A 15,987-nucleotide genomic window follows, 5' to 3' on the forward strand; every position below is an offset into this window, starting at 1 on the left:
AAAACTAATGTAGAAAAGTTGGCCCATTGAGTAGATCGGACGAAATATTTACTTGTGTTTTCTCCAAGGCAAATATCTAGGATAGCCGTATTATTTAACCAGGGAACAAGTCTATATTTTAACTTAACATCAATTCGCTTTCCTTGGCCCTGAAATATGCTGGATTAGTCCTTGAATCGTCACTAACGTAATATAATGAGATTGTATGCAGGTTTGAATACTATAAAAATAAAAGAAAGTTTGATGAATATAATAACAGTTCTCATGCAATAAAAATCCAAAATATATAATAATACAAGCCTATCTTCTGTTCTTCTTTCGAGATGGCTCATCTGATGCATTATTTCCTGAAACTGCAGCAGCAGCAGCGGCAGCGGCTGCTAAGATTCTACGATTAACACCGAGTCCTCCTAGGGCATTTGCGGCAGCGCCTGCAGTTATTCCTGAAGCTTGTACGTTGTTTTTCGTTCTTGAGCCGAGATTCATGATGTCGTTATCGTTTGTATGAATTCTTCTTGCTGGATATTTATAAGATAGCCCCTCAAATACATTTTCGCTGACAGGAATATCACTTTCTGTAAAATAACTATGTTCCAAAGCATTGAAAGCGTCGATTCTTTTAATTGGATCATAGTTCAACAAATGGTAAAGTAAGCTCAAAGCATGCTTGTCTCTTCCTCCCGCAGAATGATACCATGTAGCTAGGTTATCTCTATACTTCGGGAACTTGGTAATCTGATCATACTCCGGATACTTCTCCAAGTAGGGCCAATTTTTTTGATCTGGAGTGCCAAGAACCTCTAGGATCCTTTGTAACTGATTCACTTGGAATGGAACAGTCTTTTTGGAGTCTAACTTAGCTTCTTCACCTTTGAATATGGGCTGTAACCCTATTAATTCTGCAAAAATACAACCAACGGACCACAGATCAACTGCAGGAGTATAATGTCGTGCTCCCAACAGCAACTCTGGTGCACGATACCATATGGTAACAACCACCTTATCTCCGGTATAAAGAGTTTGCAGCATGTTGTGAAACTTTCTTGCCAACCCTAAATCTCCAATTTTAACACACCCATCTATAGTGACCATTATATTGGCAGGTTTCAAATCACGATGAAGTACCCAGTTTTGATGAAGGTACGATACACCGTCCAAAAGCTGCCACATGATAGATCGAACCATTCTTGGTGGTATCATCCTTTTTTCGGGATGGGAGTGGAAATGGATGATTTGCAGAAGGTCGTGCTCCGCGTATTCGTACACCATATGGACACATTTTCTCTCCAGAAAAATTTCTACCAATGTAGTTAGATGTTTATTGTGCAATTCTCGACATAACGCCATTTCTCTACAGGCACTTTGAGATATACCTGTATAATGCAGTTGTTCAACACCATCTTTCTCTGTTTTGAACTTCTTAATGGCATAAAATACTGTCAAGGGTTTCTTACCAGGAATTTGTTTTTGCAAATTATACTGGGAAGATATGTCCTCTCTTGTAGTTCGTATCCTTCCGGGTGTTATTCCTTCATCTTTTAGTAAGTTTCTTCGTAATGTATTTGCATTTGCCTGTATTTCCATCGAAGAGATTGATTTTGATTGCGTGTTATCAAACTGCGGAATCTTCGCATTGATGCCATTCAGGCTTGTACCATTGGCTGGACTCGTACCGTAACCCACTTGCCTTTTTGCTTTGTATACTTTTCCGTATGTACCCGCAGCAATGTAGCCAATAACTTCATATTTTTCCAATACAGATACCCGCATTCTATCCTTTCTTGCCTTATAGGGTCCAATGGTGAAAACGTCATTATTGGCCATTAACATAGGGGGCTTTCCATGTACACTTCCAATCGTGCTCTTCTTTCCCACAAATGATTGAGATTGCTGTTGCCCTTGTACCTGTATAGATCTTTGGTACATTGGCTGATAGGAGTTTTGTGCTCTATCCTTGCCATTATACATTGCTCTCTCTTCCCGTCAAAAACTAGGCAGGGCTTAACTTCAATCTAGAAAACAAATAACTACCTTCGATATATCTTCCCCACCTTTTCTCTTTCCTCTATGCCCTTCCTGTATCCTTTTGTCAGCAATGATTGTAGGATAGTAATTTAAATATTCTAACAGGAAAACGAAATGCAAGCCAACCCAGGCAACGTAATTTTTTGAAGCTTTCGATATATACTGTTTATTTTGTCGTAAAAAACCGTCTTAATTTCTTTATATCAAAAGCCTTCAGAACGAAATCAAAAATGTTCATAGCATATATATATAAAGAAGTACAGTATATTGAGAATCTATAAATCATATGCCGAGTCCGCAGCTTCAACTGAAAACAATAATCCGCTTCTGTGCCAAAAAAAAAGGAAAAAAAAAGCCCTACTTCTTAATAAGGTGTTTTAATTTTTGAAAGGGAAGCAGCAGCCATTTTCCAAAATAAGGCGCTCCCCAGATGCTAATACAAATGCGTACTGGATATAGTAATTTGACTGTAACGTAAGCTATCGTGCCAGATAGAATCAGTTTGTTTTTGTTGAGACATTCCTGATACCTCTTGCCAACAAATTTTTCCATAGCTGTATGACAACTATCCATCAGCCCATTGAAAAAGCTAGGCAGCTTAAAATCATCAGATATATCGAGGTTATAAATTAGCCACCATAATAGAAACAATGGTAGTATCGCTGTTACCTCGTGCAAGATGAAGAATGACGTCAATGTCGGGACAGTACCAGCCTCACTAAGACGATCAAAATAATGAGAAAATTTAGGATTTCTGTTTAATCTCGTCAAAAGCCGTGACTTGGAAATTATTTTATGTAGTTTGTCTTCCTTTCTTTTCGTAGGGTCTACATTTCCTGATACGTATCTTACCTGGGTTGATCCGCTGGGCCTAATGCCAATTAATGTGGCCGATTGTGTTGGCCTCTTGAGCATGAGCACCAAAGGTCTATTGAATACTAATCTAGTGTTCATTTTGAAGAGAAATGACATCACTGTCATGTTCAGCCGGACTGCTTTAAGAATAACGCTACCTTCAACATATATTCATAAACTGAAAGCAGCATTTCAAGTTTCTCTTCTTCGCTTTTCGTTCTTATAACCCGCTGAAAGTTGGTAAGAACAATAGGCCGAGATCCTACATATAAAAAACTGTGTAGAACCTACTAAGTAGGTAACTGTTGCTAAGTACAAGAGTTTTTCTATTTCGTAAATGCCCAGAATTGTCATTTTTATATACAGGAAAATATGCATCAATCAAGACGCGAGATGATTTACGACCTCTTTACATCTATCACATAGTACATCCTCCTCAGCTGAACTGGCTTTCCAGCACCTGGGACAATTGTGCTTTTTGCTTCGCTCAACTAACATTTGCACGTTTGTTCCGTTTCCAAGTTCAATCGTAGGTAAATTGTTGTGGTGGCTCTTTGCTTCTAGTATATCAACAGAAGATGATTGTAAGATGTCACAAAGCTGGTTAGAACTGAATGGAAGGGGATGCTTGGTGAAGACGGTAACATGGCTTTGTGCAGTTTTAGTTACACCTTCTTTTTTACTCAAAATCCTGAATTCTCTCTGAAACTGCTCTAAAATTCTGCCTTCAAATTTTTCAAAAGAGGTGATTGTTTCCATATTGGTGTCAAAAAGTGGCCATTCTGTACGCATCGGGCTAATGTCTTGATTTTTTTGCCCTCGCAACCATCCTTCTGGTACGTGATTCCATACTTCTTGAACCATAACGGGCAAGATTGGCGCAAGAATTGCTCTATATGAGTTAAGTAAATGTAGAAGGGTTGTTTGGACTTGTCTTCTTGTCAACGACGATATTTCATCGGAATATAAAGTGTCCTTGGAAATATCAAAATAAAAGGCCGATAGGTCATTGTTCAAGTGATATTGTAGAGTGATAAGAACCTTGGAAAAGTTATAATTTTGGTAATGTTCTTTTGTCGTTTTTAGCAGTTCATTTACCTTATACAAGGCATATTGATCAACACGACGTAATCGTTCAATCGGCAATATATCGAAACTTCGAGACTTTTGCAAATTACTCAATAAATAACGGAATGTTAGTCTAATTTTTTTCAAAGCTTCTCCTACATGCTTCATCACAGTAGGACCAGCAACTATATCAGTAGTGAAATTTGATTGCGCTATCAGATACCTCAATCCATCAACACCCAACGCAGGCAATCCTAAGCTTTCATCGCCTTTGATTATTGCTTCAGGAGATATTGTATTTCCTACAGATTTTGACATTTTTAAGCCATTTTCATCTAGGGTAAAACCATGTGTAATCACTTCCTCATAAGGCGCGACGGACAAATTACTTGATGCTACCTTTGTTAACAAGGAACTTTGAAACCATCCTCTATGTTGATCAGACCCTTCTAGACAAATTTGATATAATGGTGATGGAAGTTTTTTTAGTCTTAGACATTTTTCATAAAAATCTTTAATCACACTCCATGACGATCCACTATCAAACCATACATCCATGGTGTCTTGAGAACGACAGTATTCGTGTGCTACTCCATGGTATTCCTCTGGCAACCATTCTTTCATGTCACCATCCATAGTGTTAAACCAGGAATCAATTCCTTTTCGTTTGATTGTTTCTATGGCATGCGCTAAGGTTTCAGAATTCATCAAAGTGGAATCTGGTTCACTTTTTTTGTAAAAACTTAATATAGGGATTCCCCATGAACGTTGCCTAGATATACACCATTCACTTCTGCTTTTAATAAAAGATGAAAGCCTTGTATAACCTCTATTAGGGTAAAATTTGACACGGCTGATACTTTCCAAGGCTAAATTTTTTACATCATGTAAATCCGCAAACCATTGGGGAGTGGCTCTTATTATCACGGGTTTCTTTGATCTCCAGTCATATGGATAGGAATGTGTGTATTCATGAGATTTATAGAGTAGATTGAGTTCACTTAGCTTCTGTAAAATAAGCTTTGCAGTTTTGACGTCTAATACCTGCTTACCGAGTGTTGGGTCCATATCATCCCTCATAATAAATCTCACCGACTGAGGAAGTTTATTCAGCTGATAACGGCCCCGATCGTCCACAGGAGAATAAATTTCAAGATTGTTCTGGATACCAATTAAATAGTCATCCTGCCCATGCCCTGGCGCTATATGAACCAAGCCTGTTCCTGTGCCGCTGGTGACATGTACACCATTCAATAGGGGTCTTCTAACATTATCGTCGGTCAGGCGGTTTTGATAATACATCCCATGTAAGTAAATCCCTTGAAATTGTTTGATTTTCTTATACGATTCAGTTGGCAGGTTCAATTTATCAATCGAATCGGTCTCCACAACGACAAGTTCATTGCCTACATGCAATAAGGAGTAGGAAAAATCTTGATTAAAACAGATCGCCCGATTAGAGAAAAGAGTCCATGGAGTGCTGGTCCAAATCAAACAGTATATAGGTAAGTTATTAGTTATTCCCAGTTTCCTGCATAGTTCTGTCTCAGAATTCTTTTCAAGAGGAAACTTGACATAAGCTGCAATTGATTTATGTTCTTCATTATACTCCAACTCACCTTCGGCTAAAGCAGTTTTAGTTTCTGTGCCCCAGTAAACTGGTTTGTTCTGCCTCTTAATCAATCCTCTTTCGAACATTTCTTTGAAGATTGTTAATTGATTAATTTCATAGTCTTTATCCATTGTTAAGTATGGAGTTTCCCAATCTGTCAAGATCGCAAAATGCTTGAAAGTCTCCTTTTGTTTCTTTATTGCCCTTTGTGCATGTCTTAATGCCAGCGACCTGATTTTTAAAGGAGATATTGATTCAATTTGTTGCGCACTTAAATCCTTCAAAGCTTTAATTTCAATGGGTAATCCATGACAATCCCAACCAGGTTTATAAAAGATATACTTTCCTTGTGAGAGTTGATATCTATTTATAATATCTTTCAGAATTTTATTCAGGGCATGTCCGAGATGTAAGTCACCATTTGCATAGGGCGGTCCATCATGCAAGATAAATAATTTCTCCTTTATGAACTTCAATTTTGCATCAGTTGTATCAAGCTCGGAGAATTCCCTAAAAAAATCTCTTATTTGCTCTTTATAAACTACCTGTGAAGATTGCGGTATTAATTCTCTTAATGTAATATCTAAATTTGATCTGTTTGGAAACTTAGTCTTGGGTAAGTTCAGTGTTTTTTGATAGGCGTGTTTGACAAGATACCTCTTATTTAAAATGATAAAGGTATGCCGAGGCATAAGCCTAGCGCACTTCATAGGTAGTTAGAGATCGTTTTTAGTATATTGTACTCATGCAACTTTTACCATTGGTCTATTAGGTAAGCTGTTTTTCTGCGTTTCTTGACTCGCTGGCGGAAAAAGGATTCCACATTTTTAAGTGAGGAATTTATTGTTTTTAAGAATGCATTATATGGGTACGATTAAATCATCACCTTGTATAATATATTTTCAAAGAATATCGAGGGTAGAGGTTTACACTTTGGAGGATGCTGAGTGAGGAGTATAATTTAGGGAGTGCAAATAGCATGACATCAACTCATTTATCGATGAAAAAGCAGAAAATTGTGTTGATGAAGTTTATGGTAGCTCAAGTGACTAAGAAGATTATGCAACGGTATGCAAGTCTGCTGGTGACTATGCATAGTGACGATACTTCTAATACTGGTTCAAATCATTCGAAAACAGCTCGATTTGTGGAAATAATTCTGCACAGAGCCAAATCATCGCACTTACAGTTCAAGAAAGTTTGTTGCATTGTGATCAAGTTTCTAGATTGTTGTTTGAAGGAAACGAATTATATGAAGTTTTTAAAGTTCAACCTGCATAAACTCTTTGTAGCCGCTTTTATATTAAGCGTGCCAAATGTTGTAGGTAATGACCGTGATAGGATAACCACAAGGGATGAGACGTACCATTCTTACTCAAAAATAACAGGCCTATCACTAGAGGAAGTGATAAATTGTTGTTCTATAGTGAGACCCGTACTTATTCGGCGAGGTAGACAGCAACGTAAGCAAATGTTATCCCGCCGTGATCAGCATTCCTATTTCTCTAGAAGTGCTTTCATGAACTCTCATTCATCATCAGCATCTTCTTTTTTCTCTAGAAACCGATCAGCCAATGATCTACTTGTACATACAAATGCATATTCGTTTCCTAATCATTCCGACGAGGAAGACCATAATCGGCGGTGGGAGCATGGAGAAGCAAACAGTATGGAGGAGAATGCCGGTACGTATCAACAAACTACGTTTATACCAGATACACCGAACGTTCTACATTCGAGATCAATGATTGAGTGCGGAATTGAACCCATGCAGACAGTTGATTCTAGTGAATTGTCAGGTCAAAGCAACGGGTATGTTTTAAGGGCAGAATTACAGGAGTTTAACAACATTGGTAAGAAATTAGTTCAAGATTCTTTTAGAATAATATAGATATAGTATATTGTGCTGTTTGTTATTCAAAATTCGCTTTTTATTTAGTTTATGGTTTAATGAGTTCAAGGCAAAGAATACATGTATAAATATTTACGAAAGAAAGAATCAATGGGAAACTCCGAAGAAAAAAGGTATATAGATACTAGACCTCACTTTGAATCCATAAGACCACAAATTCTGTGCCGCTCTTTAGTTGAAAACTTTGCTCATTTACATGTGTGATTATTTATTTTTTTGGTCTAATACAATGTATAACATGGAAGAAAAAAAAAAAAGCCGTTCCAATACATGAAGAACTTTGGTTATTAACTAGCGGGAATACATATACACATTTGTCACTCTATATGTGCATCTGAAACCGGCGTAAAACATGAATGTAGATGAAATATTTCTCCAACAGGCAGCGGAAGCTATAGCGGTGACCTCAGCGAGTCCCACCCATACGGACCCTATAATACAGGAATTATTACAGAGGATTCGGCAATCCAGTCCATTAAGTGCAGTCATACAGACACAAGGAAATGTGCCAAACGCTGGGGCGCCAGGCAATACGGCCAAAGGACTTATAGAACACCCAGAAATACGAACAGAGAGAACGGAAGATAACCATCATAATAAAAAAGGCGTACAGCTCTACAGCTGTGCCAAGTGCCAATTAAAATTCAGCAGGAGTTCTGATTTGAGGAGACATGAAAAGGTGCACTCACTAGTACTGCCGCATATCTGTTCCAACTGTGGCAAAGGGTTTGCCAGGAAGGATGCTTTGAAAAGACATTCCAATACATTGACCTGTCAACGAAACAGGAAGAAACTAAGTGAAGGTTCGGACGTTGATGTCGATGAGCTCATTAAGGACGCGATAAAGAATGGTACCGGTTTGTTGTAAGGCAAGAGGACATAATACTTTGCCATCATTAGCATATTCACACATTGTATATAGATATATATATATACTTTAGGCATCGGAGTAAAGTAGAGAAATATAGTTGTAACATTCCGAAAGAGTGGGAAAGATGCTCAATCCTTACTAAGTTTTTCTGCGCACGAAACTGGTGACGTTCAAGTTCATCATTTCACGTGTACAGTATAGTGTGGTATTCTCATTTTTATTTTTCATTTTTTTGCAGAAACAGAGTTTTTATTATATGCTTTAGATATGCTAAAAAAAAGAAAAAAAGGAACAAAATATAAGTTTCTCTTATTTAACGTTAAGATTAAAGATTAAATTATTTATTCGACGTCAGCATCAAAAGTTTGGCCTTCAACTAACTCTGGGATAGCTTCATCCTTTTTTTCAGAATCGGCGGGAGCCTTGGCTTCATGTTTTTCCATTTGGGCAGCCAATTGGGACAAAGCTTGGATAGCCTCTGGGCCCAATTGAGAGATGATACCTGGGAACAAATCTTGCAAGTTCTTTTCTTGTGGTAGACCGTAGAATACGGAAGTGTTGTGTTGTGCAGCAACTTGGACACCGACTTTGTTGAAATGCATAACCTTACCGTCGTCCTTGAAGAAGTTGGCTTCAGCAACGTTGTCGATAGTAACAGCGTGCAACTTAGCTAATTGACTTTGCAACTTGGTGTCGTCCTTGTTGGCACCGGCAGAAGAGCCAGCCTTCTTGTTAAGCTTTCTTCTGGTACCACCAACTTTGTTGTTAGCAGACAACTTTTGTAGCTTAGCTAATTTTTCTTGATCAATTGGCATTATGAGTTATAAATCGCGTCTGGTGTGTGAATCTTTTGTTTAAACGTCCTTAAGAAGAATATACTCTCTCTTTCTTTCTTGTTTCGAAGGAGGGGTTGCAACTTAACAAGCAATTGCAGCTATTCCCACTACGAAATCTTCCGAGTCAACGAAAAAATTTCAAAAATTTTCTGCTTTTTTTTCCACATCTTCCGTACCGAGTGATCCTCAATAAAATATACCACATTTCATTACCCGGTGTATAGAAGAAAAGAACGTTCCTTACCCGTACCTTCCTGCCAAGAGATTAACTAATAGTACACTTCTCCTTGAATCAGGAGTGACTAAATGGACCTACAACTAGCGTTAATTCATTACGGCTGTTCCATAGTCAATAACCCACACATTTAGTAATATTGTCCCTTTTTGGTTGTTTTACTTTAGCGTTTTTGCTATATGTGCGAATTAGGGAAGTTGCTAGTGAAAGTATAATATGTGAAAAAGAGGAAGAACGGGCTGTAATAAAAAAGGAAAAAAGGGCTCAAGGTGTCCTCTACTCCATAATCATCGTCGAGAGAAAACAAAAGAAATTTTTTATTTAAGGGAATTACGAGGTCAATTGATTAATAAAATAACTTATTTTGGAAAAGGGCGAACAGACGCAGTACAAATAAGTGTCGAAGGGGGAAATGGTTATCGGTGTAAGAAAACTTGTTGGTGCATAGTAGTTAGTTATTTTTACTTCTTGTCGGCGCCCCTAAACATAATTGACGGTGTAATGATATTTCGTTATATAAACGCATACTATCTTTTCTTTCCTCCATCCGCCGACATTCCTCCTCCTAGTATTGATTGCTGGATGACCTAACCTATTCAAGCTACTGGTCTTATTTATAATCATCCATATCTTTTTCGTTTTTATTGCAGTTGTCTGCTAGTATAGCTTAGGCGAAAGGAAACTGTTTTGCATTATGTATTCCACTGGTGCGAATCAATACAAAGAGAAGTCCTCAAAAGAGTACTTCGAGGCCAGCGGAGGCGATAACCCTGCGAATAACCCTTCTGCTTCTTCGTCATCTTCGTCTTCTACATCAACATCCGCCTCGTCATCGGCCGCAGCCGTTCCACGCAAGGCCGCAGCCGCATCCGCCGCTAATGAGTCGGACTCAGATGAAGATATTGATCAATTAATTGACGAACTACAATCTAACTACGGTGAAAGCAATGAATCCAGCGAGGAAGAGCTGCGCACTGACGGAGCGCATGCTGGCGAAAGGGTTGTCCCTGAGAAAGACCTTTCTACAGATCCTGCGTATGGTTTGACTTCAGATGAAGTCACAAGAAGAAGAAAGAAGTATGGGCTGAACCAAATGGCAGAGGAGAATGAATCCTCAATCGTCAAGTTTTTAATGTTTTTTGTGGGCCCAATTCAATTTGTTATGGAAGCGGCTGCTATTTTGGCCGCTGGTTTGTCTGATTGGGTTGATTTTGGTGTCATCTGTGCTTTACTGTTATTGAATGCGTCTGTCGGATTTATTCAAGAGTTCCAAGCAGGCTCCATTGTGGACGAGTTGAAAAAGACTTTGGCAAATACCGCAACTGTTATCCGGGATGGTCAATTGATCGAAATTCCGGCCAACGAGGTGGTTCCTGGTGAAATTTTACAGTTAGAAAGTGGTACGATTGCTCCCGCAGATGGACGTGTCGTTACAGAAGATTGTTTTTTGCAAATCGATCAATCTGCTATCACTGGTGAATCTTTAGCTGCTGAAAAGCATTACGGTGATGAGGTGTTCTCATCGTCCACCGTGAAAACCGGCGAGGCCTTTATGGTCGTGACTGCCACTGGTGATAATACCTTTGTTGGCAGGGCAGCTGCCTTAGTAGGTCAAGCTTCTGGCGTGGAAGGTCATTTCACCGAAGTCTTGAATGGGATTGGTGTTATTTTGCTGGTTTTAGTAATCGCTACTTTACTGCTGGTCTGGACGGCATGTTTTTATAGAACTGTCGGTATTGTAAGTATTTTGAGATACACCCTTGGTATAACCATTATAGGTGTTCCAGTCGGTTTACCGGCCGTTGTCACCACAACCATGGCCGTCGGGGCTGCTTACTTGGCCAAGAAGCAAGCCATTGTGCAAAAGTTGTCTGCTATCGAATCCCTAGCTGGTGTCGAGATCCTGTGTTCTGACAAGACTGGTACTTTGACTAAGAACAAGTTATCCTTGCATGAACCATACACCGTGGAAGGTGTATCTCCAGATGACTTGATGTTGACTGCTTGTTTAGCTGCTTCTAGAAAGAAGAAGGGTTTGGATGCTATTGACAAGGCTTTCTTGAAGTCCTTAATTGAGTACCCAAAGGCTAAAGATGCTTTAACTAAGTACAAGGTTTTGGAATTTCACCCATTTGACCCTGTGTCGAAAAAGGTTACTGCCGTTGTAGAATCTCCAGAAGGTGAAAGAATTGTTTGTGTCAAGGGAGCTCCATTGTTCGTTTTGAAAACCGTCGAAGAAGATCACCCAATCCCAGAAGATGTCCATGAAAACTACGAGAACAAGGTTGCAGAATTAGCCTCTAGAGGGTTCCGTGCTTTAGGTGTTGCCAGAAAAAGAGGTGAAGGTCATTGGGAAATTTTAGGTGTTATGCCATGTATGGATCCACCAAGGGATGACACTGCCCAAACAATAAACGAGGCTAGAAACCTTGGTTTAAGAATCAAGATGCTAACCGGAGACGCCGTTGGTATTGCCAAGGAAACTTGTAGGCAATTAGGACTCGGAACAAACATATATAACGCAGAAAGATTAGGTCTAGGAGGCGGCGGAGATATGCCTGGTTCAGAGTTGGCAGATTTTGTTGAAAACGCAGACGGTTTTGCCGAGGTTTTTCCACAGCATAAGTTTAGGGTGGTGGAAATTTTGCAGAATAGAGGATATTTAGTGGCTATGACTGGTGATGGTGTTAATGATGCTCCGTCTTTGAAGAAAGCAGATACGGGAATTGCCGTCGAGGGCGCCACAGATGCCGCTAGATCAGCCGCTGACATTGTTTTCTTGGCTCCCGGTCTCTCTGCTATTATTGATGCTTTAAAGACTTCGAGACAAATTTTTCACAGAATGTACTCCTACGTTGTCTACCGTATTGCTTTGTCCTTACATTTGGAAATTTTCCTGGGTTTGTGGATTGCTATTTTGAACAACTCATTAGATATTAACTTGATCGTTTTTATCGCAATTTTTGCAGATGTCGCCACATTAGCCATTGCTTATGATAATGCCCCTTACGCGCCTCAACCTGTAAAATGGAATCTACCGAGATTATGGGGTATGTCTATTATTTTGGGTATTGTTTTAGCGATAGGTTCTTGGATTACTCTAACCACGATGTTCTTGCCCAATGGTGGTATCATTCAAAATTTTGGTGCTATGAATGGTGTGATGTTCTTACAAATTTCATTGACAGAAAACTGGTTGATTTTTGTCACTAGAGCTGCTGGTCCATTTTGGTCTTCTATTCCATCGTGGCAGTTAGCGGGTGCCGTCTTCGCTGTTGATATCATTGCTACGATGTTTACCTTATTTGGTTGGTGGTCTGAAAACTGGACTGATATTGTCTCCGTCGTGCGTGTATGGATCTGGTCCATCGGCATATTCTGTGTGTTAGGAGGATTTTACTATGTGATGTCCACGTCTCAAGCTTTTGATAGGTTGATGAATGGTAAGTCATTAAAAGAAAAGAAATCTACTCGGAGTGTCGAAGACTTCATGGCTGCAATGCAAAGAGTTTCTACTCAACATGAAAAGAGCAGTTAGTAATTAGGACCATCAACTATTGATTTTGTTTGCTATTTGATCTTAGTTTTCATTTTACAGATATTCGTTTCATTTTTTTTTATATTAGGGGTAGTCAATACAATTTAGAAAAGGACCACAGTCAACGAAGATGGGATTTACGCATCTTCAGTTATATACTGTTTGATATCTTCAAGATAATGGATGTTATAATCTGCAAATTCACACAGGCATTTCCACATTAAGTGGCACCCAGTATTCCGGTTCCATTACACACACACACACACACATTATGAGCAAGCCGGCCTTTTTTTGACTTGATATCAACTAATAAATGATAGTTCGTTGTCCCTTACTCCCTTTTTTTGACTATCTTCTTTCTCAGAATAAGAGAAATACGTAATTTTACAATGTTCATTCTAACAGTTGAGCGCAATTTCCACCTTGCACGTTGAAATAACTAAGTAAATCCTTTCCGAAACATTGAATTAATCTAATTTTAATCGTTAATAAACATATAATAATGCACACTTATTTACACAAATCTTCATTGACTTATTTTACCAGTTCATCTTTATCTTGCACTTGACAAAAAATGATGTTGTCACGCCATTGAATTCATGCCGATTATCCCGCGAGATGCGAGTTCAACGCTACCAGAAATTTGATCTGGAAGTAAATATAGAATTGTATTCTTCCAAATTTATTGCTATAACCCAAGAAAGTATTCATCGACACACTTAAGCTACTATGAGATGCCTTAGGCGTTACAAAAAAGGGAGATCGGTGTAAAATAAACATAACATCATCAGATAAAACGTACTGTCATTATCATCAGTGGCAAAACGCAGACTATAAACGAGTGTCAAGTGATTGTCAGCAAAACAAACAGGGCTTTATTTATATATACACATACAGTAACCTCTTTGAATCGTATTTATCTGAAAAGACACATGATTTGAAATGGTTGTTTATTGATGAATCAATAATTCGGAATAATGGTAAGAAGAAACAATGGGTAGACGAAGATTTTATTTTATGTAAGATAGGTATGACCAGGCGAAAAACAGTAGATTCAAGGCTTTCGGAATGGCAAAATACATGCAAGCATCCTATTATAAACTTGACGCCAGAGAAAGTTGATAAATTATATCAATTGAAAATGAAATGTAAAAACAAAAATATCAGATCTAACAAGCACTTGCCTATTACATTATCAAGCTTACAAAAGAAGATGGAAAAACTCTTTATTAAAGATAAAGGTAATTCACGTATATCTTCTTTTTCGGAACATAAGGTGTCAAGCCTTTGCACTTATAAAAATGGCGGTTATTTCATCGACGGGAAATGTTCAATGAAACTGCCCGATATCGAAAGTGCTATTCACAGATTCATGTGGAAGAAATATGGAAAAGGGCTAATTTACTGTTATGGGTGTGATCCGACCGGTAAGAAAAGGCATACTGAGTGGTTCAAAGTACCGGTGTTAGAATTGCCTTCAGTGTTAAGGATCATTGATTCTTATTGCCGCGGAGAAGAATCCTGCAACCGCGATCTTCCTTGAATTTTTTTTACCCATCTTGAATTATTGACCATCATGAATTTTGTAATGATTTTGTTCTCGATTATTGTAAGTAAGTATATATCATTAGGAATAAGAAAGTGGTAAATAATCTACTTTTCCGCTCAATATTTCAGGTAAATGAGTTTTTAAAACCAGCTATTAAAAAAATATCGCCAATTGACTTCTTACTATCGAGAATTGTATCACCACACCTTCCATCAAGTAGACAGCGTACAAGCTGTTGCGAAATAGCGGGTGAGAGTCTTTTCCAGTGTTCATCACTTTCAAATTTGGGCAAATATGCAAGTAGCGTTTTCACGTTTAACTTGCTATCCGTCAATTTTAGCTCAGAGGTCATTCCATCGTGGAAAGAGTTTATTCCGCACTTAGAGGTAATGAAATGTGTACCTGATTTTGACGGATCTAATGTCAATACCGTGGATATATTGACAATATAGAATTTCTTAGCTTTTTCATCAGCTTTAACATGTGCTTTCGGAAAAAGGTTACTTATACAGAATTTAGTTATCAAAATAACGCTTTGTAAATTGTACCTCACAATTTTTTCAAACTCATACAATGATTCTTCGTCGAGTTTTAAAAATGTATCTTCTTTAAGAAGAGTTGATTCGATCCCTTCTTGCATGTTGTTGATGAGCACTGTAGGGTATATTTCTAGATTCTGCACATTAAGCATGGATTCTTCAAGGCAGTTTATGTCACTAAAATCTTCGCACGAAATAAAAGTGTACAGTCTTTCACGATTTCTTGAGTGTTCACCATTAATATTGTCTGCGGTGTCGATGTTTATAACTTTTGTGTTATAATCTTCAGTTAGCGTTTTACAGAGCTCAACGCCTAACTTGTTTGAAGAACCACCAATAATTAATATCGTGTCATACCCTGGATGTAATTTTTTGCCCAGACCAAAATGGTCATAAAAATTTGCCAAGGCTTTATAAATTATTTTATTCATGCCAGATTCTCGGTGTGAAACTTACTGTTTATCCTTGAGTGTTTTGCTTTTAGTATACACAATTTTCTATAGTCTCTTTATGCGTCACAAATGTGTACATGTCATAATCAGTTATTTTATATGCGTGCGGCAATATAACGGAAACGGACCCTTTCGAAAAAAAAATTTTGTACTCTTGCCCGCTCGCCTTCTTTCCTGAATTGCTGGCGCTGAGGTTTCGTAGAAATCCCATTTTATAGTCATCAATATATTGCTTTTGTTAATATTCCATAGTAGATACATAATTCTAAGAGCCGTTGTTCAAAGGATGTTAAGACATATCACGTTCGTGAGGAAAACGTGTTTTAAGAAATTAAAAGTACATAAATAAAAAAATATGTGTAAAGTTATAATACAAAAAAAACAATAACACAGAGTAGTTGAGCTTTTTTTCCAAAACTGCAAATAGAAAATAATGATATAGTGAGTAATAATTCCAGGTATTGTTGAATACCATTGCATAACAACCGAAAACAG

General features: G+C 38.1%; 9 protein-coding genes across 9 annotated transcripts; 4 read left to right on the forward strand and 5 right to left on the reverse strand.

The window, feature by feature from the left end:
• Positions 1–300: 300 nt before the first annotated feature.
• SSN3 (cyclin-dependent serine/threonine protein kinase SSN3) lies at positions 301–1,968 on the reverse strand (the record flags this gene model as incomplete). The annotated part of the gene is made up of 1 exon (XM_056226206.1): positions 301–1,968. One exon carries the CDS (start codon positions 1,966–1,968, stop codon positions 301–303), a length of 1,668 nt encoding a protein of 555 aa, XP_056079948.1.
• Positions 1,969–2,382: 414 nt separating this feature from the next.
• On the reverse strand, positions 2,383–2,979 carry MRX11 (Mrx11p; the record flags this gene model as incomplete). The annotated part of the gene is made up of 1 exon (XM_056226207.1): positions 2,383–2,979. The coding sequence occupies one exon, from the start codon at positions 2,977–2,979 to the stop codon at positions 2,383–2,385; it is 597 nt and encodes a 198-aa protein (XP_056079949.1).
• A 282-nt stretch (positions 2,980–3,261) lies between these two features.
• Positions 3,262–6,270, reverse strand: ISM1 (isoleucine--tRNA ligase ISM1; the record flags this gene model as incomplete). Its single annotated transcript, XM_056226209.1, has 1 exon — positions 3,262–6,270. The coding sequence occupies one exon, from the start codon at positions 6,268–6,270 to the stop codon at positions 3,262–3,264; it is 3,009 nt and encodes a 1,002-aa protein (XP_056079950.1).
• Positions 6,271–6,500: 230 nt separating this feature from the next.
• Positions 6,501–7,451, forward strand: SMKI16G1320 (uncharacterized protein; the record flags this gene model as incomplete). The annotated part of the gene is made up of 1 exon (XM_056226210.1): positions 6,501–7,451. One exon carries the CDS (start codon positions 6,501–6,503, stop codon positions 7,449–7,451), a length of 951 nt encoding a protein of 316 aa, XP_056079951.1.
• Positions 7,452–7,824: 373 nt separating this feature from the next.
• MET31 (Met31p) lies at positions 7,825–8,340 on the forward strand (the record flags this gene model as incomplete). The annotated part of the gene is made up of 1 exon (XM_056226211.1): positions 7,825–8,340. The coding sequence occupies one exon, from the start codon at positions 7,825–7,827 to the stop codon at positions 8,338–8,340; it is 516 nt and encodes a 171-aa protein (XP_056079952.1).
• Positions 8,341–8,684: 344 nt separating this feature from the next.
• EGD1 (Egd1p) lies at positions 8,685–9,158 on the reverse strand (the record flags this gene model as incomplete). Its single annotated transcript, XM_056226212.1, has 1 exon — positions 8,685–9,158. The coding sequence occupies one exon, from the start codon at positions 9,156–9,158 to the stop codon at positions 8,685–8,687; it is 474 nt and encodes a 157-aa protein (XP_056079953.1).
• Positions 9,159–10,108: 950 nt separating this feature from the next.
• Positions 10,109–12,952, forward strand: PMA2 (H(+)-exporting P2-type ATPase PMA2; the record flags this gene model as incomplete). The annotated part of the gene is made up of 1 exon (XM_056226213.1): positions 10,109–12,952. The coding sequence occupies one exon, from the start codon at positions 10,109–10,111 to the stop codon at positions 12,950–12,952; it is 2,844 nt and encodes a 947-aa protein (XP_056079954.1).
• A 1,030-nt stretch (positions 12,953–13,982) lies between these two features.
• Positions 13,983–14,495, forward strand: SMKI16G1360 (uncharacterized protein; the record flags this gene model as incomplete). The annotated part of the gene is made up of 1 exon (XM_056226214.1): positions 13,983–14,495. The coding sequence occupies one exon, from the start codon at positions 13,983–13,985 to the stop codon at positions 14,493–14,495; it is 513 nt and encodes a 170-aa protein (XP_056079955.1).
• Positions 14,496–14,625: 130 nt separating this feature from the next.
• SRL4 (Srl4p) lies at positions 14,626–15,471 on the reverse strand (the record flags this gene model as incomplete). Its single annotated transcript, XM_056226215.1, has 1 exon — positions 14,626–15,471. The coding sequence occupies one exon, from the start codon at positions 15,469–15,471 to the stop codon at positions 14,626–14,628; it is 846 nt and encodes a 281-aa protein (XP_056079956.1).
• Positions 15,472–15,987: the final 516 nt, after the last annotated feature.

The sequence above is a fragment of the Saccharomyces mikatae genome, assembly GCF_947241705.1.
Source record: "Saccharomyces mikatae IFO 1815 strain IFO1815 genome assembly, chromosome: 16".
In the NCBI taxonomy this organism is placed as follows: Eukaryota; Fungi; Ascomycota; class Saccharomycetes; order Saccharomycetales; family Saccharomycetaceae; genus Saccharomyces; species Saccharomyces mikatae.